At 43.0% G+C, this 27,528-nt stretch overlaps 1 protein-coding gene and 1 long non-coding RNA gene across 3 annotated transcripts in view; one reads left to right on the top strand and one right to left on the bottom strand.

Moving 5' to 3' along the window:
- Window positions 1-749: 749 nt before the first annotated feature.
- On the bottom strand, window positions 750-27,482 carry LOC137521700 (dual specificity protein phosphatase 8-like). Of its 2 annotated transcripts, none has more exons than XM_068241324.1 (7): window positions 27,312-27,482; window positions 18,443-18,665; window positions 15,939-16,068; window positions 11,413-11,579; window positions 8,354-8,513; window positions 6,762-6,885; window positions 750-5,513 (listed from the first exon to the last, which is right to left on the bottom strand). In XM_068241324.1, exons 2-7 carry the CDS (start codon window positions 18,653-18,655, stop codon window positions 4,733-4,735), a joined length of 1,575 nt encoding a protein of 524 aa, XP_068097425.1. In that variant the 5' UTR covers window positions 18,656-18,665; window positions 27,312-27,482; the 3' UTR covers window positions 750-4,732. The 2 variants fall into 2 exon arrangements, with proteins under 2 accessions (XP_068097425.1, XP_068097426.1); XM_068241325.1 differs by lacking the exon at window positions 27,312-27,482 and adding an exon at window positions 22,881-23,009.
- The window catches only part of LOC137521702 (uncharacterized), a 35,272-nt gene continuing 34,901 nt past the window's right edge, over window positions 27,158-27,528 (top strand). Inside the window, exon 1 of the long non-coding RNA XR_011022181.1 lies at window positions 27,158-27,487. This is a non-coding gene — a long non-coding RNA (uncharacterized lncRNA). The remainder of the gene's footprint in view (window positions 27,488-27,528) is intronic.

Raw genomic sequence — 27,528 nt, forward strand, 5'->3', positions numbered from 1 at the left:
CTGCTAAGATGCACAGCCAGGAATCTGGCTGTTGGAATAATGCCACTACTCTCATAATTTATACGGCGGGGGCGTGTGAATCAGAATTACATTTGGCAGGTAAAACTGTTCGCTGAAAAGTATTTAACTGAAATCCGCTCTTTATGCAGAGCTCCACTTTAAACCACGTGGGCTTCATTGTAGCTGGAAGAAACGCAGTGGATGTTGTACACAACTTAAAGCACAACTATGCTCCAAAATTTACGGGGCAAATCCTAAAAGTAATCATGTTGAATAGTGTAAATTATAAGTTCAACTTTTCAAACAAATTGAAAAACCCATTGCAGGATATAGGACTGTACTGCTTCTAGCAGACATCCATTTACTGTTCATCACGTACTTCCTGTGACTACAAGTCCCACCTCCTCATGTAGACACATGGGGCTTGATTCACTAAGACAAATAACAAGCCTTATCAGAGTAGCATAGCGAGAGCAACGAACTCATGCCTGCTAATTGGCAATGACGAGAGCTTCACCAGTCATGCCCTGAGCCCCTGTGGGTCCAATCACTTTAAAGGACATTATCCCCGCACTTTGATTGGCCCAATAGGCTGCCTGTCAAGTTTCCTGTCAAGTGACAGGCAGCCTATTGAGCCTATCAATATGCGGGGATAATGTCCTTTTGTGATTGGACCCACAGGGGCTCAGGGCAGGATGAGTGGAGCTCTCGTTATTGCCAATTAGCAGGCATAAGTTTGTAACGCTCGCTATGCTACTTTAATAAGGCATGCTATTTGTCTTAGTGAATCAAGCCCATGGTTTCTACAGGAATACAGGGATTTTGGGAACTGTAGTCTGGTATCTATGATTTCCTACTTTGGGAGTCACATGGTCAAACCTGATTGACCCACCTACCAGAGCAATCCAGAGAGTAGAGGAAGCAAGCTATACTGAAGTGGCAAGCACATTTGGCCTTTAAAAAATGATTGGGTATGTTATATTCACTTAACATGCTTACTATTAGATTTGTCCTTGTTGAATTGTTGAACAGCTGAAACTGATTGGATGCTATAGGTAACCCTAACATCCCAACCGCTTCTATGCCAGAACGCCATTATCTTTATGGACTACGGAGGCTGGTTTGAGAGCATTTAAGAAGCTCATGAAGACCAAACGCACACAGAAGACAATGTTCAATCAATACAGATAGGCTATGTCGATGTCTTGTAGTCAAATGGGAGCTGAACATATAACCTTTAACAGGTGTATCTATTGCCTTCCGTAGCACGATTCCTTGTTTTATTTAGGAAAAATTAAAAACTGAATCATTACTACGAGCAACAGCTTTTCAACTGCTTCAGTTATAAAAACAGCCCCATTTTTTTGTCCTAAAACAATCAATCCCCTTTATCAAAAGGGATGAGAGAGTGCTTGAAGGGAAAACGTTTTATTCTTTAGTGCAAGTTCATTTTGGTTCGACAAACATTGTGAGCTGACTCGATACAGCAAAACCATAAGCCTTTAGGAGTAATATGCTCTACATAGACAGAAAGAAGATTTCCCAGCAGCAGTAAAATATTATAGCAGGGACAAACCAACCCCAACACTGGCTTAGCAGGAGTCCAAACATATAGCAATGGCTGGAAGAAGCCGCCATGGGAGTACTCCATCTCATACAGCCTTGTTAAGGAAACTGATCCAGGAAATTTTGAAGGCAACGACCTCAGCAACCAATCAGATTCAAGCTGTTATGCCTGCACTGTATGATTGAAATAATAAATTGGCTGTTATAAGCAGCCTCAGTATTAAAATGTAGCCACACACTTAAATCTTTGAGTGAAGAGAATTTTTAGATACAGTCTTTTGAAGAGATGTTCGGAAGTTGAATAATATGACAAATTTGAGGTCAAACTCAATCAAAATTTGCTAACTACATAGGTGAAAGCAGGCTCATGTTTCCAGCCACCATTAGTCATGCCCACCTTAAGCTCAGTACAGCCTAGAACAATAGAGTGTGTGTTCATTACTATGGAGGATTGCATGGAAAGACTAAAAGGAATATTACTCCATAACCATTTCAGGAAAAATGGGATTGGCTGAAAATTCTCAGTCTGGTCAGTCACGCCCTACCACCCCAGCTGAGCGTATCTACTCCTAGCGCTCCAGGGAAGCCTGTATAGAATGTATAAGGAGCTGACCATAAATGACCAGGTTGGGCAACGATTATCTGAGGTCATTAACTACAGGGGTGTGTCGTTTGCAAACCAATCAGATTTTTAGTTTGTTTTGTAGTGAAATAAAATGGTTGCTCTGGGCAACAGGAGCACGTACCTTCCCACCAGGTGATTATGATGCCCCATGCTCAATGCTGTATGCATATAATATTAATATCGGTTATAGATCTAGCAGTGAAGCCAAGCCAACAATGTTTCTGCAACTGGAAAATGATCCACAAATGCATGTAGAATATAATGTTTATTTATTTATTTATTTTTTTACTTAAAGGAGTAAAAACTGACGCTTGAAGGCATATGTTCTGTACTCTGATTTGGTTTAAACTCATCCAGTACTGTCCCTTTAAGAGGACCGTTCCCTTCGAAAATAATTTATGAACATATCATGAACATTAGCATGACGACTTTTCTTCCTATATAAACCTAATGTATTTGCGTACTTAAGTGTTGTTAAAATGGAGCCTTGATCATGCATACTACACACCCACCCTTCTTTGCTTGTAGCCCCGTTCTCAAATACTAGCTTGTCACCACCAGTATTTTGTACAGTTAGTGCTTGTACGCTTTCCGTATACTACTAGTATACTGTGCAAGGATTATGGTTTCATATTTGTGCTTCTAAAATGTTCCCTCTCCCCACTTGTAAAATGTATCTCTGCACTCTTCTGTATCTGTGCAGACTGCGACCGGCACTTCAGCAGATACAGAATGAGGGGAGTAGGGTGATGCATACTACTGCAAACCATGGAAGTGACATACAAGTATTTTTAAAGTCAAACAGCTAAAACCAATAGCACAAGTATCTTGCATTATGGATCACAGGATATTTTAAGACAATTTATCCACACTTAAGTACCCGAACACTTTAAATCCTCCAGCAGGTCACAAAGCCTTCGGTACAAGAATTAAAGTAAACCTGTCAACCAAGAAAAGGCAGTCATTTTGTGGCCAGCTCAAAGACACGCTTAGCAATTTATCATGACTTTACAAATCCAGCCTGGTTGAGTTAAAGAACCTCAACAAACTACATATACCGTGTAATAAGAGGCCTACACTTTGTAGTATAAGCCAATATAGCACTGCAAAACTAATTTTTTGTGAAAGCCAAAAAGCCTCACTTTCATTTCACCCGAGTGATGGTCACATGATTATGCCTAAAGGAAGCTATGGTCACATAATTATGCCTACAGGAAGCCGACTCTATGCTTTGTCATGTGAACACAATCCAGGGAAAAATCTAATAGTTTAGCTTCGTAAGAAAAGGTCAATTTGCAATGCAGTATGGTTTCCTGCTACAATAAGCAGAAGTTACTAATTTTAGACACTTCATATATGGTGACTGTAGTTCGCTAACCAAGCCGACCATAAAAGATTCTTCACTGAATGAACAGGCTTAATACTGAGTCACAAAATGACGGCTACTGATAAATAAAAAGTGACAGGTCCACTTTAACATGACAGCACTAGCGGCTTCAATGATTATTCAACACAAGCAAGAAGGGAAGAAAAATGGAAAAAACAAAAATACATTTATAAATAAATAATGAAAATTAACAACAAATAAAATAAGCTCTTTTTACCACCTGCTAATAGTAAAAAGGACAACACAGTGTCCTCAGATCCTGAGAGGTGGGCAATGTTCTGTAGTTGTATGCAGGGGAGCACATCCCAAGCATGCTAGGGGTTTCTTAAATAAAGTTCACAGCAATAAACAGAATAATAATAACAACCGAGGTATAAGGGCAGCAAGGTATTGTCACGGACACTGCTTGGCTTCTAGGGCTTACATTCAGGTAGGACCTAGAGGAGTGAAACAAAAAGATATATTTGTTGTAGACCTACCCTCAATACCTTTCTACATTACACCAAGGGTGAAATTGCATGGACCAAACTGTGCAGTATGCCATTAATTTTGGATGGGTAGACCAAGTGGGATCAAAAGTGTCCAAAGCAGGATGGTCACAACACACCACGATATTACCCAAACAAAAGGGTGAAGCACGAGGTATATCGGGTACACAATGCATTCGCCACCCCTTTGTATCGGAAAAAACTCAGTTCAGATAACGAACCGTGTCCACCCCGTGAGAAGTCTTTTCAGCTTGAAGAAGGATGTACAGCGGTAGAAAACGCTGCCCCTTCCAGGTCAGTATTGATAATTGCACACAAGAGCCTTTAGCCAAAAGTCTTCAGAAAGTTCTCGAAAAAACAAACAAACAGAAAAGTAGCGGCAGACCTCCAGTTATGGTGGCATCGTCACGTAAAACAAAGCCCTGCTTGTTGCCTGCAAAAATAGTCCTTGTTTTGTTCATTCAATATGAAGAAACATTTGAAAACAAGTTCATTTCTCAGCATGCTATTTAGGCCTGTCTGGGATCTTCAACATGCGGAAAAGAAAGGATTGGGGAGGTGGGGAAGTCAACAGCAAGACCTAAAATGTTCTGTGCACTTTGCAGATCCCAAATGTCCTGTCTACTATACACAGCATCCCAAAAAAATAAGTTGGATAGATGTTCCTCACAGAGGAACTGGAGAGATTGTCCTCACTCGTGAGCCAACTTCCAAGGTCTTCTCCGTCAAAAAGGTTTGGCCTTTGCAGTTGGGAATGTTCAGCGTGAATGGACGAGAAGGTCCTTCATCAAGAAGTTTTGTATTAGCTCTCCTCTTTTTCAAGTTTTCTGGGACCTCCCTTTGTTCACAGATTCCCTTTGGTCTTACATTGTGACCCAAGTTTTCTTGTGCTTCTTCTTCTTCAGAGTAGAAGTAGAGGAAATTAAGTCCAAAACCAAGAAAGCGGTCCCACAGCCCCGTTGGCTTTGAGGAAAGAGGTTTGGATGGGACAAGCTGAGACCTGGAAGGCTGATAAAAGTTTTTGTTTGCTTCTGTAGATGAGGATAAGGGCGTATATACAGATTTAATGTCCAGAGAGAAAGAACGCTTTAAGCTACTGATTTCTTGTCGTTGGTAAGACGAAATCCCCATGGTGGTAAACCTGCCCGCCAAGGTGGATTCAGACTCTTCTTTTGCACAGTTATTGTCCAGTTTAGTAGCATCCACAGCCACTTCTATCTCCTGCAACGTAGAGGTGATCGAGTGATTGCTTTGGCAACTCTGCTCCATACTTGTTGGCTTGTCATCACATTGCTGCTCAGAGCTTCCTCGGTCTGTTGAACCATCTGCATGAATTGGACTTGAAGGATGCATCTTCTGTGACTTGGCCAAACTTAGCTCATATTCAAGAAGCTGCCCCAAAAAGTTGAAGTTGGGAGATATGGTGGGTCTCTTTTCTTTAACAAACCTGAGCAGAAAGAAAAAAAAAAAAAAGGGTTAAAATCGCATTAAATCATAATATATCCAAATCATCCCGTTCAAAGAGCAATAAATGTCATCATACAGAACCTGTTCCTCTCTCTCAGTACAGATTCCTCAAAACTGCACAGCAATAAAACAATCACATTCTAATACCGTTTCCGCCTCCAAGCTGCCGTGGATTGTGGGGCAAGATGTAATTCGGCTGCCAGCTATTGTTGGCAGCCAACTTATACTGTTTTGGGTTCCATCTCGATGGTTCCCATGTTTCTGCCTGATACCTGCTTTAGCCATAATTCTCATTACGGTTTATGGCGGCACCTGGTGCACCCACGTTTCCTGTGCCATTTCTGCCCGACTCGTTGGAACGACCTACATAGTTCACCACAGCCCCAAAATTTCCCAAACAGCTTCATAAATGGTTGCATTATTAGAAGAGAATGGGATATTAGTGGTGTACAAATTCAAATTCAGGTTATTGAAATTTAGAAACCCAAATTCACTTGTCACCACACTATCACACCTAGACAAGTGCACAGGGTCAGTTCACTTATTTGGGTTTCATGTGTCTCACATGAAATGCAACGTGAAGCGCAAATAAGCGACCTCCCCTTGACCCTGCCCACATGTCTAGGTGCTGAAAGGCGAAATACGGGTTTCGAAATTTCAATAACCCGAATTCTAACAACAGAACTGCTAATAATTTTATAGCTCAGACTTCTAAAGGAGTATCAACTTGTCTAAATTGGTGAATCTAGAATTTAAAGTTTGAAGCCTTATCTGGGTATTGCATTTTAATAACTTCCAGAAACACAAAGCAGTCAATCTTTTTTATACTAAATTGGACACTCTCCATGTTAAACCTCCTTCAAATTTCCACACATTTAACCCTTTAGCAGCCAATTTATTTCGAGGCGTGCAAGTGCTCTAGGCCAATTTTTTTAAGCACCTTTTTAAAATTTCTTACATTTCCTTTGCTTCTAATTAGTACTGCTGTGACGTGTATTTATGGCCATTTGTCACTAGGGGGCAGTGTGAGACAGTAACAAAGGACTTCTGCTTTCAGTTTCTAGGTTTTCTGCTAGTAGAGAGAGATCAAAGCCTTCCAAGAAATTACAGCACGATGAGTTCTGCCTATTGAGGTCAAAAGCAGTGCACTTATCTCAGACTAGAACTCTATATTGAAGCTGCTAATGGGTTTAACGTTGTGGTTGCACATGTCAGGGCATTTCCTTACCTGTAAGCATCGTCCAGAGAAAGCCCCATGGACCGCATGATATAAGCAATGGCCACAGCTGCAGAGCGGGAGATACCAGCCAGACAATGGACCAGCACTTTGCCATTTACCAACTGCACTTTTCCTGAAAAAGACAAAACGGAGATGAGCTCCACCATAAGCTTTTTTTATTCCTAAATATAGTCACTGAGGACAACCTGCTTATCCCTCTGCAAAAAACAAGCCAGAGTTTTAGCACCTGAGCTACTCAGAAAGTTTAGGACACATACAAAATATACTTCCTTTCATTTATGCACTCTTCATACACTACATTTTTAGTGAAAAGGTTTGTTCTATAAGCAGATTTCTACGAGGAGTTGAGTTTACAGGAGGAAGAGAAACCCGGTTGCTGATGGACAAACTGAAAAGAAATCAGGGAGCTGATGGAGCCCAGTAGCGCCACCCTCCCCCCAAAAAAAAGAGACTAGAGCCAGAACAGGTTCCAGGTTAGACAAGATATTTGAAATTTCTGGATGCAGATGAGGCAAGACCCTTCTTTTCAGTGTTGCAGTGCCACCTTCTCCCATTCTCTACAACGTTTTAGAAGTCTTGGAGAGATGGTTAACCTCCCTGGGGGTATGATCATTTTTGGATTTTAGGGTCTTTTCGGCACGTTTCAGACCCTAAAATCAGGAAAAAAAAAACATGCCGCCAGAGTCTCTGCAGCAGCCTCAGCTCTCACTCACCTCCCTGGGCTCCAGCGCTGCAATTTTCCCTCAGTCCTCCAGGTGGTGCTGTAACTCTGTAGTGAGATCACTGACGGTGATCTCACCAGAGTGATTCAGAGCCTCGGAGGACAGTAAGCAGAACGGCTACAGACATCTAGATTCCCCTGGAGGTGAGTAAAAAACGCCAGGTGTGCGATATACTCTGCATTAAGCTCCCGGGAGCAACGCTCAGGCTTACTGCCAGGGAGGTTAAAGGACAACTGTAGTGAGTGATATGGAGGCTGCCATATTCATTTTCTGTTAAATAATACCAGTTGCCTGGCAGCCCTGCTGATCTATCTGGCTGCAGTAGTGTCTGAAGTACACCAGAAACAAGCATGCAGCTAATCTTGTCAGATCTGACAATAATAGCAGAAACACCTGACCTGCTGCATGCTTGTTCAGGATCTATGGCTAAAAGTATTACAGGCAGAGGATCAGCAGCAGGACAGCCAGGCAACTGGTATTGTTTAAAAGGATATAAATATGGCAGCATCCATATCCCTCTCACTTCAGTTGTCTTTTAAGAACATACAGTATCAGACCCCAATGGACAGTGGCTTTAAAGAGTCAAGAGGTTACTCAGAGACCCAAAGACTTCACTAACCTATCTTGCCATCACCAAGAGTACAACTACAGAAGGTAGATCAGTCACAAGGATTCTACTAATTAGTCACAATGAGCACAAGGGAAGGTGGGTGAACAAAATAAATAAATAAAATTATATAATATTTCTACATAAATCTTACAAGAATCTGAGTGTTAGCTAGTTGTGTCCTTTCAGTTGTCAGTTAGTGGGATTCCAAAAGCAGTATATGATATAGGAAATGACTGCTATACACTCACCTATGAACTCAACAGCTGCAGTCAGCCAGGGCAGGATCTTCTCACAGTAGCTGTCATTGATGGGGATTCGCAGAAAGTGGTTATCAGAAATGAAGGCCGGCTTTGGACAGCTGCAGCTAACGTTCAGGACGTGAGTAATGCCATTCTGATTAATAACCTCCTATAAAAAAATTGTTAAGTAGCACGATTAGATCAGGATAATAACTGCTGCGGATGAGTTTTCAGTAAAACTAAACTTAGAGCCAAGACATGACAATGTGGACCTGTCATTCATAGAGAGCAGAGGCAGGGATTCTATGGAAAAAATTTAGCCCTGGATAGACTGCACTCGTTTTGTAAGATAAAACCTGCATAGAATTAAAGGAAACCTGTAGTGTAAAAAAAAAAAAAAAAAAGTCTCCTAAATGGATACTTACCTAGGTAGAGTGAAGCACCGCCCCATTCGTCTCACTGTTCCAGTGCTGGGACCCCCAGAAGCCTGCTAACTGGGTTGTCACTGGTGCTTGTAACTGCGCACTGACACTGAACCAATCAGGCTCTGCTTTTTCTGCAGCACTGCTCCATGCTACTTTGCCTGCACAGTGCTCATTCTCATACAGTCGCGCAGCCATGAGCTTTAGGGGGTCCAAGCACAGGAAGGGCATGGCAGAGGGGGTGGGAAGAGCCTCCAAATTACCCAAAGGCTTCCCCCTCTACCTAGGCAAGTATATTTTATATCACACAGGTTTGATTTAAGATAAATACACAGATATTGCTTTATTTATGAAGATTTGGGGTGTTTTTGGATAAATAAGGCCAAACCTCTGATTGCCATGCAGGGAGTAGGGAGAGGTGGTTCCTACAGACACAAGTATCCAAAGCAAAGATGTACAAGAGGTGTGCAAGTCAAAAATCACATGGTGTGGTTAGGAATGGTCCGTGAGATGCAAGAAAAAAAAATCCTGAGATACAAAACTATACAAACTTATAAAAGAAACCGAGAATTCCACTGTGGTGGGATTCGGTTGGTCAATGTTCAAGCGGCACACATTTGTACATAAATGGATGATTTATAAGATAATATAAATTCCAAGTTGAGAGAGATGGAAAAAAAATAAAAAAACAACAACTTCAATGTCTAGGTCTACATCCACCCAAAATAGGGCAAAAGCCTCATCAATGGAGAGAACAATCGAGCCTGCGGAATCGTAGCAATTTTTGGGTACCTGGAGTCAGAGTCAGTGGTTTCATAAGCTGAAGAGTTGGATGATTTTTGTATAATCTCCACAGCCCTGGTAAGTATAAGGCTAGGTAATAGGAGTTGAGGAGTCAGAGCAATTTTGGGTATCTGAAGTCGTAGATTTCATAAACGGAGGAATCTGATAATTTTTGTACCGATTCCACAGCCCTGAGGACAATATGCATGTCTATCTACACTACTTAGCGAAGTGTGAACAGCAGCATAAGAAATCACAGGTAAAATACTTCTTCACATTACAGTGCAGTCAGAGGACCCCACACACACAGCTGCTGTGTTCAGGGGATGTATTCCAACCAAAGCATCTAAGGCAGTGATCTGCAAACTTGGCTCTCCAGCTGTTAAGGAACTACAAGTCCCACAATGCATTGCAGGAGTCTGACAGCCACAGACAGGATTCATAAAGGCAAATGCATTGTGGGACTTGTAGTTCCTTAACAGCTGGAGAGCCAAGTTTGCAGATCACTGATCTAAGGAAAGTCAAAGTCTGAGGCAAGTCTAAATTCTACAGCAGTGGGAACAGTGGGGCTATGCGAACAAGCTCAGAATTCTTCCCACGATCTTCAAACTTTTACATCTACATTACATAAGCGAGGAATACAGCTGTCACCAGTTCCTCTGGAAAGCCACAGCAATTTTTCCTTGTATTTGTTTTCTCCCACATGCCACATGAATATATTTGGCGGGAACCCCCTCAGGTCTGTCAGCGTCTAGTGAGGTCTGCTAAAACCGAGAAATATACACACTGAAGCAGAGCCTCAGGAGAGTGCCTAGCAGAGCCAAACTGACTGAAGGAGCAGGGTGCTGCCTGGTGTAAAGAAAGGATGGCAAAACTGATTGCAAATGTAAGGTGTTACTACAGAAGTGCAGATAACGGCAACTGATAAAACAGTGTATTGTTTTTCTACTAACTTGCTAAGGTGCATACTTGTGCACAATGACTGTGGCTCATAGAGATCTGGACTTGGACCCTCAGATGACAGTTTGGAGCCTGAGTAATGGACACGCCACTAGCCTACAGCTGAGTGACACATTCTGCTGCTATGGAGGGGGAGGAGCGACAACAGAGTCGCTTCCAGTGGGTGTGGAAAGGAGGAGAACAATGTGATCGGTTGAAGGGATCTAAAACTCTGACACAGCCTAATGACTTGTCTGTACAGGACTCAGCTCCAAACAGTTACCCAAGCGATCAAGTCCCAATTCCTGCAGGCAGCAATCATAGGGTTAACCAGCTGCCTTATGAACTGATCTATTAATCTGCATCAACGTTATCTCTAATGCTTCTAGAGACCTACGTCTCATACACACGTACAAACTTGATCCCTCGGGTGGCAGTGCAGGGGCAAGGCTGTAAAGACATGACACTAGTCTGCAGGCTAGCAATATGTTCTGTTGCTATGCAGGGGGAGGCGGGTGGAATGCACTCAATGACTGTCTATAGGGCCATAGTGTTTTAAAGAGGCACCTGCAATTCCACATAACCTTTAAAAAAAAAAAAAAAATATATATTCGGAATTCCCCATTAATCTTGGCTCAAGCCAGCACCTAAAACCGTAAGGAGTGTTTGGACAAGGCTCCCTAATGATCATGGTCCCCTGTGAAGCCTGCCCTAAGTAACTGCAGCCCTGAACCGCTGTGAGTCCGCATGGAGAAAAACGTGATTTTTTTTAATTTAATTTATTTTTTTATTGCTAGCCCTTTGTACCGTGTGAAGTGAATAGAGCACTGTATACACAAAGTGTCTCATGAAAAGGTTAAAAAACAAACAGCATTCAGAAAGCTTCCTGTAACATGATCTGATTATTATGTTTATGGTTCATACCTGATCCATGACATCATTCTGGGAACCGAGGTAAAGGTGTGGTAGGATGCGGGTAACTGACACGGTTGAGGTGGACAGGCAGGGCTGGGATATGCTTGTGTGCATAAAGTTAGAGGTGCGGCCTTCACAAAGATTCGGGAACTGTGAGGAGAACTCTGCAAAGCCTCCTGAAACACACAATACATACTCATGGAATACACATGCCAAACTTGCATACAAACAATAATGATAATAACTGGTAAGTTCGACCAAGAGGAAATATAAACAAAAGCATCATTACACTCACTGACATCTCTTCTACAGCACTTTACAGAGTACATAGTCATGTCATTAACTGTGCTCAAAGGAGCTCACAATTTAATCTGTCAATCGTCATAATCGAATGTTCAAAAGAGTGTATAGGGTGCATGTTTGAGGGTGGGGGGCGCGGACAGGACCACATTTTCTGATCTGAAGACTTTTGGAATGAGGGAGGAAACTAGAGTGGCCAGAATAGACCCACGCAAACACCAGGAGTACATATAAACTGCATACACATAAATTCCTCGCCCGGATTTAATCTGGGAAGCCAGCACTGCAAAATAAGAGTTCTATCCACTATGCCACTGTGTTACCCACGTATAGCGTCCTGCATTTTTTTCTGTTTCACAAAACCGGGACATGTATGTACTAACATCTGATCTGCATTCTTGTTTCAATTATTCACAATGTGTTGCAGGCAGAGGACATAGTATTTTAAAAATGAGAGAAGGGTAGATGTTAGAGTTAGGCAGAACAGAAGAGGGGCGTTTAGGGCCAGGCACCACTGAAACAGTGAGGATAAAGTTAAGCAGGGCATAGTGGGGGGTGGGGGGGGTTAGGGTTAAGTAGGACAGAGGGGGAGGTTAGGGCTAGGCAGGTCAGAAGGAGGCACGGTAAGGTTTAGGAACAAAGAAGGGGGAGGTTAGGGCTAGCCAGGAGAGAAGGGAAGGTTAGGGTTAGGCACAAGACAGAGAATAAGGTTAGGATAAAGCTAGGTAGTTGTATTAGGAAAGATTCTGGAGTCCAAGATGTCTCTTAAATCTAGATTTTGGGAAAAAAGCTTTACTACTGATAACATGTTTTATCATCAACTACCAAATACCTTGGAGCCCAAAAGTACTGCCACTTGTGATAATGTGTCATAATGACATGTACACTAGTATTTTTTTTTTTACATTGCAAAGAAGGTTGTTGACCTAACTGGTTTGGATGTATTTAGGCATTTTTCCCATTGGCCCCTCACTGGCATTAAGGCAAAGGGGGTAATTGCCCCAGGGACCCCTCCACGCAGCTGGGCCCTCTCAGGTGACTTCCCCCTGACTGCTCCCGAGTCCCCTGCATGATGTGTGGCTAACCTGAGCTGGGTCTTGAACAAGAGGCAGGCAGTGGGGATGAAGAGAGCATGGACAGAGCAGCACGCTGGGACAGGCAAGCTATTAAACTCACCTGTCCCAGTGCACTGCTCCGTGGAGATGGAGCAACTGCCAGGACAGGTGAGTTATTACAATGCAGCTATACAGCATGCAGGGGTCCCGTGGATCAGTCATGAGGAAACTATCAGGGGGCAGGAGGGAAAACCTCAGGGCCCCGAGGACTGACTTTGGGGGAACCCGCGAGTTGCCACGGAGCCCCCTGCCCACTTAAACTGGTCCAGCCATTGGTCATTTTAAACCAGTATCCTGACTTGCTTTCCCTCCCTGAAGTGTTCTATAAAAGGTGTTCTACAGCATATATTTCCTCCGACTATTTTTGGCCAGTTACCTAATTTGGTTCGCCAGGATGGGCGATTGCGGCATATGCCATTTAAAGCAGGGTGACTGCACAGATAATACAGCGTTTGCCGGGGACGAGATGATTTGTGTGTGTGAGAAAATGTGATTCTGAGCAGCAATGAAAAGTTGGGCCGGAGCCAATTCTTAATGTACGCTGCAAATCCCAGCTAGGCGGATGGATTGCCAGCAGAAAGCCACGAGAGGCGGGGGGGGGGGGGGGGGGTAAACAGTCATCTTCTAAGCATTACATCCAGCCTAAATGCTTCCAAAGTGACGACATTATTTTGGATTCTTTCATAACACCCCTCCCTGGATATTATCGCTGATAGCTGCAATACTTGAAGTGAGATTCCACTTGAGGAAAGGAAATCCACTCAGTTCAGTTCTGCATATCACAAGGATTTCTGGTACAGCTGAATTAGTTTTATCTTGTTTTTATGTGCAGGGAAACAGCAATTTATCTTCCTGACAGAAAATGCAAGATGGGTGTGTCAGTCTGCTGCAGTAATCTATTTGCTTCAGGCATGCAAGCAGAGCTACAATGGAATCGTTTTACTCAAGGCTCATACCCACTACGCGATCTTTCCGATGATCTGCGATTCTTTGAGCAACAAGTGATCATTTCTGCGATCTCACGACATCGGTACAGTCATGAGATTACCGCGATCACTTTCTTGCTTGCGGCATAAAAGGAGCCTGAGGTGAAAGACGTATAGAGACTGCCATATTTATTTCCTCTCAATGATACCTGGGGCCTGGAAGTCCTCATCTTTCTGATCTCTAGTGTCTGAGGCTCCTTACACACTGCACCGCCTTACCCTTCCCTGCCGCACGGGCCATGCAAGTCTAAGTCCCAATATTTTCAATTAAAGTCTATGGCTGCGGCCGATTTGTCCAAAAGCTGCATGCGCCCGATACGCTTCTTGCTTTTTCTGATTGCTACCGCTGTACAACACTCTACTGCTTCAGCCTGTAAATTCAAAGACAAACACAATGCGTTCTTTGCAGTCTATCAGATTGAAGTGACCATTATTAAACTGAACACTACTGGGTTTAGTGATTTTCAGGCGTGTGGCAGGGCCCTTATAGATTAACGGTAATCGCCACATTAGTCTAGTCAGCACTGGACTACAGGCCGCTTCATGCGCCCTCTGTGAGAACTGCTCTATTACTCTTCCCTTCCGGCAGCCTGGCTGCTGTTTGTCTCTGGGGTGATGACCTAAGCCACGGAGACATGGATCAGGCCTCACACTGTGAAATCCAGTAAGAGCACACTTGCTGAGTGCGGAGTCCTTCAGAACATGATATAACGCGGAAATAGATAAACTAGTCAATAGGACAATTTTGGACTGAATGGAAAGAAAAATCGATGGCAGTCGCAGTCTCTGAATGTAACTTAGATCATCCCACTCTCCCTTTTACCACCATTCAGAAAAAATAAAAATATAAGAACGTAATGTGATCTAATACTGCTGCCGCTTCTCCCAGCGTTTCAATTTAAACGATTCAGTCATCATGCTTTTACATAATTGCACTTAAAGGCTGCAGTGAAAGCCTCTCAGAGCTACGCAAGGCAGTAAAATTACAGGCTGCGTTTTTTTCAATGAGATCACACTTGACTAGCAGGAAGGAAAAAATTATTGTGGTTTTGCAATTTTGTTTTTATTGGTTTGAGCAAAATCTCAGTGATTAATATGTTAAAGAAAAAAAAAATATCAAAAGAACCCCAAACCTTTGCTGGTTGATTTTTACCCAAAACAAAAATCCAAGAAACACAGGAAAACCATTATGGAAATATATCATCTTATTTTATATTATCCATACCTAGGGCAAACTAAAGGCTACCTTTCACCATAAGAAGCTTAAAGGGGAACTGAAGTAAGAGGTATACGGAGGCTGCCATATTTATTTCCTTTTAATCAATACCAGTTGCCTGGCAGCCCTGCTGGTCTATGTCTCTGCAGTAGTATCTGAATAACACCAGAAACAAGCATGCAGCTAGTCTTGTCAGATCTGACTTTAAAGTCTGAAACACCTGATCTGCTGCATGCTTGTTCAGGGGCTATGGCTAATAGTACTATAGGCAGATGATCAGCAGGGCTGCCAGGCAACTGGTATTGATTAAAAGGAAATACATATGGCAGCCTCCTTATACCTCTTCAGTTCCCCTTTAAGCTCACCCCCCACATAAAAAAGGTGTTAAGGCCTGTACACACACTAGATTAAAAGTTGGCTTTGGCTGAGGCGGCAGATAATTACTGCCTCTGCCAATAATTCCAAAGTGTGTACAGCAGCCCTTGATCCCCGACCTGATGCCACTTGGCCCACAATCCACTGAGCGGATCAATTCGGCCTAGCTCCAGCCACTAGCTTTTTTGCTTGAGGTCCACCGTAAAATGTCACATCTGCCCCGCTATGTCAGCCCTACACCCCCCAGCATTGCAGCAGAACAAACTGTCAGTCCAGTGATGACGCCGTCGCCCGACTGGTCAGGTTCCAATGCTCATTACGCAACATCAATCCAGCTAATCTAAATCTACTGCATTTGATTGCTCCATTTTCAAGCTGCATAAATATATATAAAAATATACATTTCTCTGGTTTTAACAACTGAAGAGTGGATTCAGGCTGTAAACTAAGCGACACATTCTTCAATTTACTACCACTAATTTATTTATTTATTTATTTATTTATTTTTTATTTATTTATTTTTTTTTTTTTAAATCTTCTTACCTTCTAAAAGAGACACAGAGCTGTATTTCTTCTCCAGCTTGCCCACAACCAGCGATACAAAATGGCCAGGAGAAAGCTCATGGTTGCCCTGGTCATACACCACAACTTGCTTCTCAAATGAAGGGTCAATCTGTTGAGTTGAAGAGACAAGTTGGATTTAGTATCAGGCAAACACAACGACTTTTGCAGATAAACACAATGCCAGTCACCTGCTTCACAGCAAACCTGGTGCATAACCGGCCAATAGAAACAGCTGTTACCAGCAGCATGTCAGAATAAACAGTACTTTCAGAGAAATAGGTTGCGGAAGCAGAATGTGGTTTAGAAGAGAAGGTGCAATAATGCTTGTCAGGGATCTGAACTAATTCCCTTGATGCACACTTTGGGAGCTGACCGCTGTACAAACACCCTGCTGTACAATAGCCGAGTGATGTATCTGTTGCGTTGGAAAAGGTAGGAGGGACAACACAACACAGCACCTTCTGGCGGCACGGATAGGGAGGGGAACAATGAACTCAGTCCCCGATTGCTGCTTAGAGACCCGGCATGCTGGATAATTAAATGAACTTTAGGGACACTGGTACACAGGCTAGATTGGGTACAAGGCTCAGGTCGCCAAGTAATACTTCAACTACCGATGGCTTGAAGATAACTTACAAAAGTGTACCGGTAGTCTTTCATTGCTAGTGTTGCTCGAATCCGGCTTTCTTTATTCAGGAACTCGGATAATGCCGTGTGCATCGGTTCAACACCATTCTGAGCGCAGAGAGTCACGGAGTTGTGTTCCATGTCGTTATTAATGTGGCTGTGAGGTTTCCTCCTTCCAAGCCGGGAGGAGGAAGCATCAGAGTCACGTGAAGCAAGAGGTGGAATGCAGCTTCGCAACTCTCTCCGCTCGCAATGGTACTGAACTGCTGCACACGGCATTATCCGGGTTTGCAAATAACACTATTCATTGCATGCTCAGTTTCATGAACCGTGTTCCCTTGTTTACCACTTGACTATGATTGACTGTCTGCAGGAACCTCTTATGGAGGCCATGCATGGAACTATCTACAATGAGCAATTAGCGTGAATGATCAAACAGATGGCGTTGGCACAAGCAATATTAAGAGCCCCAAGTCTTCCATCTATTACCTTAAATTCAATCTCATCTTCATGTCGTGGCGATCTGAAACAAATACTGCATTTGGTCGTACCAATGGTCTAGCACCATACAAAATAAATGGAATACAGTTGGGGACATCAAACTTGGAGAAGGACTAAGGAGTACTCATCTACAACAAGTTAAATCATACTCAATGTCAAGCCGCTGCAGCTAAAGCTAACAACATTTTGGGATGCATTAAAAGGGAAATAAAAACTCGAGATGCTAGCATAATATTGCCCCTGTTTAACTCTAGTAAGGCCACATCTGGAATATGGAATTCAGTTCTGGGCACCACATTACAAAAAAGATATTGCAGTTTTAGAGCAGGTGCAGAGACGAGCAACAAAATTGATACGTGGGATGGAAGGTCTCACTTACCAAGAGAGGTTAGATAAACTGGGTTTATTTAGTCTAGAGAAAAGACGCCTTAGAGGGGATCTAATTAACATGTATAAATACATCAGAGGGCAATATAATAGCTTGGCGGATGAGCTTTTTGTCCCTAGGCCTTCTTAAAGGACATGATCTGCGCATGGAGGAAAAACGTTTTAGCCATTTATTTAGGAAAGGGTTCTTTACAGTAAGAGTGATTAAGATGTGGAATGCATTGCCACAGGAAGTCGTTATGGCAAACTCTATACCTGCATTTAAAGGGGGCTTATATGCTTTCCTTGCGTTGAAAGACATCCATGGCTACAATTACTAGGCAATGCCTAATGATGTTGATCCAGGGATTTTATCTGATTGCCATCTGGAGTCGGGAATGAATTTTTCCCTTTTGGGACTAATTGGACCATGCCTTGTAAGGGTTTTTTCACCTTCCTCTGGATCAACAGTGATATGTGAGGGAGCAGGCTGGTGTTGTACTTTATACTGGTTGAACTCGATGGACGTATGTCTTTTTTCAACCAAAATAACTATGTAACTGTTCAGACACCTCAAAATTATCATTTTATCTCCAAAGTGCCAAACTGCTTCCACAGATTTGTATTTACAAGGACTCCTATATACATAATTCAGGTATGGTGACTGGAAAAGCTCTAAAGAATATTGATCAAATGATTTGACCGTGTTCAGTGGACTCAGCGATTAGGGTTTATAATTCTGAGCACCATCAATGGAAACTGATCTCGTCAGCTTAAAACCTCAAGCATTCTTGGTGCCGGCATCCCATCAATATTGATACCGGCGGGGCCTATATTAAGGCTGGATGATTCATATTCACTTAAAAGCAACCGAATCACAAGTGTTGTCATACAAGTGAGCTGTTTATTCGTCTAAACGGTAACTGGATACCAGACAAGCTCAGCTTGGCTCGCATCTTACTGACGAGTGAGATGTTCTGGCTACCAACCTTCGGCTGATGAGGCAGGACAAGGAGCTCCTTCAGAAGTCGTTTCCTGGCCAGCTTGGAGCCGCAGAGGTTGACGGAACCCACCACATGGAGGTTGTTGTATTCAGTGAACGATCGACAGTCAATCACCAGAAGTCCTTCACTGCCCTCCCGCAAGATTCCAGCCAGCTTCTGGGCCTGTATCGCATGGGGAGGCTTCCTTTCTCCACCCATTGTAGACAGTCTGTTTAGAGAGAAAGAGAGAGAAATCTTTAGAATAGTCTTGGCAACATTTTGGCCAGAGCTGACTGTTCTAAATTTGTCAAAATCTGGTGAGGTCATCTTGATCCTGGTTATACTACCTTGCGAGTAACTCAGCAGCCCCAACAACCATGCTATCCGAACATGTAAGAAGTAGAAACCTCACTCCAGAGAGAAGGATTCTATATTTCAATATAATAGAATGGTTGGGTTCTCCCAAGAACAGGAAGAAAACTACTTCTAATTGTTAAAACGGACCTGAACTCAGAACTTCCTATCCACAGTTCCGTTGCCCCTCTGCCGCACCCCCCCCCCCCCCCCCCCCCCAGCAATACAGTGCGCAGTTAGCTACACAGCTGAGATGTGTCTGTACAGCTGAGTCCATTGATGTCACCTAAAGGGATCGAGCTCTGACCCCCGACGGGTGACTTCAGTAGTTTGCTATGTGTGTACTTGAATCACTGAGGCCCTGTAGTTGCTGTAGCACCAAAATATTTAATTTGCATTTTTTTTTTTTTTTTTTTTAACACAGTGATATAGTAAACCTGCAGACAAGCCCAGACGGTGAGATCAGATAGCCACAGATAAGTAGGTGCCATGTCTGATACATCAATTAAACTGACTTTATTATTAGGTGTCCCATGCATAGTTTCAGTATGAGCTAATGGGTGTACACCAGGGCAGCTCCATCCCCACAGCTTGTTTAGACAGGTAGAAAAATGCTTACATAAAAGAACCCGATCTCTGTAAATACCCCATGCAAATAAACAGCTGTCATTACCTCAAGAAGTCTTATATTCTCAATAGAGATCTATATAACGCTACATAGCGCAGCGGTAGCACAGCCAGGCCATGGAGCAGCAAGTGAATGACTTTGCAATACTGTGAGGCGGTACAAACTGTTCTTGTGAAAGACAAGTACTTAAATAAAGCCCATTACAGGTTCATGTCTCAGAAAGCAGGGCTGTTGTTCCAACAAAGTAGCATACATGTATGCTAGTATGACCTGACCCCTCACTACTCTCTCACACAGAACCCTCCCCTAGTGGGCAAAACATTTGTTTTCCAGTACAAGAAGAGTTATCTATGCAAAAGCGCTTCTCTGCGCTATATGACCCACTAAGTTAAATACAGTCCTGTTTTCTGTAGCACTTAAACAGCCAAGAAACAAGGAGAGGCAGCTTGAGATAAGGTTTGAATGCAGGAAGGTTCAAAGGATCATTATTTCTGCTTTGTTCTATAGCTTAAAAGAGTGATTTTACAACTGCAACAGTGACAGTATGATGCAATGTTATATTATAAAAAAGGTTGTATAACTGAAAATAAAATTTAAAAAAAAAATTAAAAAAAAAAATATATGAGACTCTTTACACATACAATTCATTATCTTTTTTTTCCACTTAAGGTTCGCTTTAAGGCCATGGCTGTTCATCTTGCAAACAAACGTTCTCCTTTGTTGCGGTTCTTATTAAAAAAAAGAGCCCATTGCGTGCGATTACTTGAAAACTGCATGACATGTGGCATTTTCTCCAAGCAGCCAATCCGATTCAGCCTCTAAAATGATGGCAGGAATATGACTGCTGCAGACCACCTCCTCCACATGTGCACCAGATTTCATATCTCAGCACTGGAGTCTTTGTCCTTTGTGTATAACCTGCCTGGTATAGCAGCCCAGGAGGAGGAAATACATTCCTTACACATGATGCCTGCCCGCCATGTATTGAGAAACAGCCCAGGACACACCGCATTGTTCTGCGGCCCCCCCTGGGGCTGGCACACGTTCCCGAGTAACGTTTTATTAATTGCAGTAAATCACAGGCCGGGGCAGAAAGTCAGAGCATGAGGCTCTCAAACATTACGTAGCCCTGAGAGCGCAGCCAAGCAATCTGCTGTAATTGGGGAAAGTCAGAGCTGTGCAGGGGGTTAAGCTGGAAGGACACATCCCAATCTATTCATACCAGATTTGTTTCAGTTTCTTATTCTGCTCAGAATCTCAGACGTATTATGTGTTGGGAATAACATGGATGAAAGCAGACTGAGCATAGTTGGCTTGTGAACACCAAACCCTTTAAATCTGCTGATCTTGGTCTTCCTTAAGAGATGTTAATTACTGGTATATTTATACTTACCTCGGGCTTCTTCTAGCCCTACTAGGTGTGCGGGCTCCGTTGCCATCCTCTCCATTTTGGCGTTAACCCTGCTGGTAACTTGGCCAGTTGTGCGTTTCTGCGCATGTCCGACGTGGCCCCAGGAGCGTTCTGCGCCTGCACAGTACGACTGTGCAGGTGCAAAAAACCCCTGTCTGACGGGAGTACACGCGCAGCTGAGCAGTGTATGCGCAGAAGAGCGTGACGACGGGGAACGGGGGCTAGAAGAATTCCCAGATAAGTATAAATACACTAGTAATTAACATTCATTTTCTTTTACAGGACCACTCATGAAAAATGTAAATGCATATGTATATAATGTGCATATGTATATAATGTACATTTCTTCCAGAGAAAAAAAAAGGCATTACAATTTTTTCCCATATGTCATGGTCACTTACAATACATTGTAAAAAATCTGACAGAAGTGACAGGTTTTGGACTAGTCCATCTCCTCATAGGGAATTCTCAGGGTTTTATTTATTTTTAAAAGCAGGTCCTGAACAACAGTTGCTCAGATCAACTGCCAAAAGAGTGTTCAAGCGAGTAAGGAGGCCGGCAGGCATCTTTGAACAGATCCTTTGCATGGAGTGCTTTTGTAAAGAATAAAAAGGAAATATTGAGTGAGAATCCAGCATGAGGAGATGGACTAGTCCAAAACCTGTCAGAATTGAAATGCTTACAAGTAAGTGACAGCAAAATTGGAGAAAAGTAATTCATAGTGCATTTTACTCGGAGAGAAAAACTTCTTATACATGTGTGTTTGAAATTTTACAATTTTTGACAATAGTGGTCCTTTTTAAAGTTTGAGTTTTTCCTTAAATATAATACTACTTTATGGGGGTATAGACAGGGCCGGTTCTAGTAACAGTGGGGTCCCAGGGCAAAATTATCCCAGGGGCCCTCCGACAGACACCCTGACCAAAAAGCAGCATTAGGGGCCCATTGTAGCAGCCAAATTTCCCTATTGGGCCCTTTAGCAGTGTAGCATCTCATCTGCCCACCAGCACAGATGAGACACTACTCTGCCAAAGACTCTGCAGGGGGAGCAGCAGTTAGGGGAGGAGACACCTTGGGGGCCCCTACAAGTTCTGGGGCCCTGGGGCAGTTGCCCCCTTTACCTCTTTAGCAGCACCGGCCCTGGGTATAGACATTTTGTTCTTTGTCCCTGAAAATGCCAGGCTCAGGTGTAGACCACAGAGGTGCATAGAGATGAGACTACCACAGATGTCACAATAGGAAAAGCTGTAAAATGTGGATGTTTAAACCTCTTTCCATGCTACACCAAGCTAAAATACATTTTCATGTGTGTGAGTTTTAACCCACATACAGGTGATACTCGAAAAAGAAGAATAGTTGAAGAAAAGGTGAAACTAATGTATGAAATAGACTCATTACATGCAAAGGGAGATAGGTCAGGCCTTTCTTTGTTATAATTTTAATGATTATGGCTTACAGCTTATGAAAACCCCAAAATCAAAATCTCAGACCATTAAACTATGGTTGAAAATGTTCAATATTCTCGGCTCAAAGTGTCAGACTCTAATCAGCTAATTCATCCAAAACACCAGCAAAGTGTTCCTTTTTCATATAGGTCCGTACAGCTGAGTCCATCGATGTCACCTAAAGGGATCGAGCTCTGACCCCCCTTTTACGTTGAATTAGTGAAATTTGACGTTTGCACAATATTCTAGTTTGAGTTTTACCTGTATGTCCAAATCATTTACACCTTATTAGTAAAAGGGTGGGAATCAGCAACAAACAATTTATACTAAATTCCCTATGATGAGCAATTCATCTAGCCAAAAATTCAAGTGTGTGTGTCTTCTCTTTGTTCCCTTGTGTTCGTAATGCAACATCCCCCTCCCCCTTTTTCTCTACCTTTGTCCCCAAATTTTAACACCAAGGCAATAGGAATTGCTGCAGCCAGGCAGCTAGCAGGGTTTCTGCTCTCTGCATAGTGGACACGGCTCCTAATGCAATGAAAGTCAGGTGATTAATATTTTATAAGTGAAATACGCTCTCTCCTCATTCAGCGGCAGAAAGAGCACCTATTAGCTGGGTCTCCCCTTGATGTATGCTGCCTGTGTATCAGTCAATCCCGGAGGATGGGAAGTCCTGAGGTTTTGTACAAGGTAACAATGGCTCCGTTCAGAATGAATTCTGTGCAGGATACAGTCAGATAAATATACATCTCTTCCCAAATGGAAAATAATAATTGAAAAAAAAAATTACAAGAAAAAACAAACAAAGCAGTATAAAATAAAAAAAAACTAAGCAAAAAAAATGTAAAAAAAATAAATAAAAAAAATATGAAGCTTCCCAATTCAAATCACTATGGTTGTTACTGGAGAATTATACGGATGTACATAAATATATAGGGTGTTGAAGCATGTATGCTACACATACATAGTATATTGTGCTCTGCATATACTCAGCAGCTACCATAGCAGATCAGACAAAGAAAGCTTTATTCGGCACATGGCTGCGACAGTCACTGTGCCATTGGCAAGCATGGCATCCGATGTAATTGTTCTCCTCCCCCCCCCCCCCCCCCCCTCACCCCCAGTCTGCAGGTCTATGCAGCTGACCTTCTCCCCATTCTAAATGTGTGCAGTCATGGCATATGTTCATAATGACCAGCTATTTTCTATTGTGTGATTAGAAGCACTATAGATAACCCACTGCCCAGCAACAGCCTTCTTTGGTCTGCCCATTAGGTCACACTTGAGAGCCCAGGCTGTGAGTGAGGTCATGCAGGAAGCTGGGGCATGTTATTTGTGATGTAATCAGATACCAAAGCAGTGAGTTATTGGTGTCAATCTGCTTCGCTTGAGCAGTTAAATATGGATCAGCCACTTGGCTGTCACTGCCTATCTCCATAGCCCAGATTCTGTAAAGGTCCTAGTGTCCATTTAAAAGAATTTCAGGGCCTGGAAGCTATCATCTGGCCCTCGTAATTTGGGTCTCTTTCAAGTGGATCATCTGGCACTTTAAATAGTGTTTAAAGATTAAAAGACTAAAAAGTTTCTAAATTAAAAATGTTAAAAGTGGAGGATCATTCTAAATTAAAGGGATAATTTCTATTTACACAACACAATGATCATATGGTGCATAGGGCAAATCCTAGAGCAGATCAGCCAATCAGTAGCTACCACTCTGACTGCGCTCTTCAATAAGGCCTAGTTTTTACACAGACTTTTTTAAATATAGGAAATAGTTCTTTAACCACACTCACAGCACTGACCTCCAACAATTCTTGTATAAGCACAAGTGGAAAAAACAACCAGTTTACAGGCACAGAAACCAACTTAGTAAAAAGGAGGTCTCAAATCCGATTGGTTGTTAGGCGCTACTTCAACTTACAGGCCTTTAAATGGCCAAGGGCCCGTTCAGACTACAAAATGCGGACCGCAACGCATGTGGACCGCAACGCGTACGAACGCACGCATGTCCGCGTTCGTATGCGTTGCGTGGCTGATCCCATCACTGAAAAGTGAATGGGACAGCCGCGCGTTTTTGTAAAATCTGCGTGCAGCATGCGTTCCCGGACCGCATAGGTCCGGAACGCATGCTGTGTGAACATCAGACATTGCACTCTATGCAATGTCTGATGTCGTGCGTTTTGGCCACCTGCACGCGTTTCCAAAACGCGGCTGGAAACGCGTGCAGTGTGAACGGGCCCTTAGAATAGCAGGGAACATGCTGGAATTGCAGTTTTCAAACTCACATCAGTTGGTCAGTTTAAATGTTGAACGTCAAGAGCTTTCGGACCATCTCCACCAGGACATCAAGGCATAAGATTTGTTTTTATTTCCCCTCTGCTGTCAACCTCTTGAACTCTCTCCACTCAGCCCCCCCTTCCAGGGCCACTCATTTAACCCCAGGTCTGCAGCCTCTGGCTGTTTCCAATGGACTGCCTCTGGTTGTGGTTTACAATAGATTGTACACGATACAGTGTTCCTGTTACTTAAGTTCCTGTCTTTAGTGTTATGTTTTCTATTCTGAGCCATGTTATGCCAAGTCTAACACCGGGCACGACCCAGTCGTGCTTGGTGAATAAAACGAATTCTGATTCTGGGGATTCTGATATGTTACATTTGATGGAACATGACCCTCGCTTTTAGGTTTCGATGAGGCACATTGCAAGTGATTTCAAAAAAATCAGTGTCTACTGGTTTTATGGCGGTCTCCTCAGAAAAATTCCAAAACGTTGACAGTAGGTTAGCTGCCAGGTTGCAGCACAGTTTCACTGGCCATCACGTGCACTGACATTTCTACATAGCAGGGGATGCTAGCAGATCCAAGAAGGCCCATCCACATAGCCCTGCTTCCACCATATTTACACTATAGTGCACCTCTACTGCTCATACAGAGCCAACACTAGTCTGGCCATGTGCTCAGACTTCAGAATGGTGCATTCTGGGAGCTTTCACCATTAGTTACGGCAACAAATGATGCCAGATCAAGATGGAATGCTGCATTATTTTAAATCCAATCAAGGAAGCAGCGCCACTGACGTCTGTTATGGAGAAACTCAGGAATTAAGCACCAGGTGTCATTTGTAAGGAGCATCGTCTATCTGGGATTTGTCCAGCTGGCTATAAAGATTCCAAAAAATGGATCATCTGTGCTGCCCAACAATCCAGAAGCAATCATGATAGCAAGACTGGGCAGACCCACCAACATCCAGGTAGCCAATACTACAAAAACAACGAAGCACTGATAAATGAGACGCCAGGTTTTTTGTTGTTGTGAAAGATGAATGTTGTGGTTCCCATCAGAACACAGAAAACGGTTTGCAACAATTCCCCTGTGCTCTTGGCCTATACATTGAATTTCTATTAAAATATTGTATTATTTACATTCAAATAGTGTCTATTGTTTTCTGATGCCCAGCGTTCCACGTCTATTTCTTATTATGCTACAACCACTAAATTACTATCTGTAATATATTACTAATTCAGTTTTAAACATTATTCATCATACAGAGCCATTCGTGCTGACCTGCTTAATTTTACACACTTTGTTGCCAATTCAGTTTTGACTTTTAGTAACAAATTCTTGTCACTCTTATGTCATAATATCAAAAAGTAAACAAAAATGTTCTACAACCACCACTGAGCAGAGATAGAGAGATAGACGTTCTTAAAAGCAAAATAGTATCATCAGCTTCATTCCAAAATAACAGCTGGATGGCCTGTACACTGACCAATTCATACAAGACTTATTTATTTAGGGATAATTCCAAAAAACAAATGGAATCCACAACTCATCAGTCTCAACAGAATTGCCTCTCCATATTTCAGATGTACACAAGATCCAATATGTATAACAAAACTATTTCTTTCTTAACCAAACAGGTCAATATATCTTGGAGGTAAGAAGCCAGAATACACCATGCTACCTCTGTTAAATGAGTCGACACCTCAATACAGAACTATGAATAGTGCGTATAGCTAGTATGCTTTCCTATAGAACTGCCTCCCATTTGAAAGCTCCTCTATACTAGCAAATATAGGTGGATGACAATTCAGCTGCTGCTCACAAAATGACCTGTCAGCAATCACGAGCAAAATGCAAACAATCAACAACCCCGCTGACCAATATTGGCCTAAAACGGTTTATGCACCTTAAATATTCTATTTGTTGCATACACGCAGATATCAGAGTAGCTCATCCCAGTCGCTCCAACCTTTCAACGCCTCATTCATTATTAAACAACCCCCCCATCATTCACATCCATAGGTGTGCTGTGCCTTATATCTCCAGCCATATTCCACTCTCCGCAATGCGCTCCTGGCCTTCTTACAGCGCAAGAGCAATCATCAGACATCAAGCAATCTAGCACACTACGCAGTCAGGAACACAATCCCATTAAGGCATGTTTATAGCATTTCCCCCCTTCTTTTCAACTTCCAGTAATGCAAAATAAATGAAATTCCAAGATCTCCGTCATGCACAGGAAACTGGAGGCTTAGAGGGGAAAGGGAAAAAGGAAGAAAAAAAAAAAAATCAAGTATGCAGAAAATGCTATAGAGGCTGCAAAGAGGAGAATGGGAAAAAAGCAACCCAATGCAGGCATGCAAAAATAAATAAAAATAAACAGAAATAAATATTAAATCTAGAATCTGGGCAGCAGATCTCAACACTGGGGGAACTGCAGTGAATAGACTGTAGTGGATAGCCTAGGCACACTCCTCTCCTGCAGCCTGCATGTCCCTGGCTGTCAGTGGGAAATGTAGACCAAGACTGGATCCCAACAGCTGCTGGCAGGGATTACCCTCTGCCTTTCCCAGGGAAATAGGAGCAGCTGGTCTGGGGGAAGAAGAAGGATAGTGCAGCCTCTACAAGCCATTGCATGCATCAGCTGCTTCCCCCATTTCCCCCATAGAGCCACCTATATGGCAGCGATCTGCAGCACAGAGAGAGCACCTGCAGTGCTATGGACAGAGCGCAGCGCAGCAGCAGCGATCGCCTACCTTTCCAGCGTCTCTGGATGCTGCCTGGAAGCGCGAGGATGCAGCGGCACTACCTGCAGGAGCCGGGCAGCCACACGGACGGGTGGACGGACAGACGCGGAGAGAGGAGGCTGCAGAGTGTCCCAGGTGCTCTGTACTATATTGTTATGGTGACTGCAGCCAGCAGAGAGGATGAGGTAATGGGCTGCGAAGGGGGGGAGCTGGGGGCTGGGGGAGT

Source organism: Hyperolius riggenbachi, chromosome 6, assembly GCF_040937935.1.
Source record: "Hyperolius riggenbachi isolate aHypRig1 chromosome 6, aHypRig1.pri, whole genome shotgun sequence".
NCBI lineage: Eukaryota > Metazoa > Chordata > Amphibia > Anura > Hyperoliidae > Hyperolius > Hyperolius riggenbachi.

Bases quoted from the DNA above. Each gene is read 5' to 3' on its own strand.
- LOC137521700 (XM_068241324.1), bottom strand. From the start codon at position 18,655: ATGGGTGGAGAAAGGAAGCCTCCCCATGCGATACAGGCCCAGAAGCTG. The intron at 11,580-15,938 runs GTAAGAAGATTT...TGTGTGTTTCAG, and splicing joins CTCTGTGTCTCTTTTAGAAG to GAGGCTTTGCAGAGTTCTCC. The intron at 8,514-11,412 runs GTATGAACCATA...ATTTTTTTATAG, and splicing joins AGAATGATGTCATGGATCAG to GAGGTTATTAATCAGAATGG.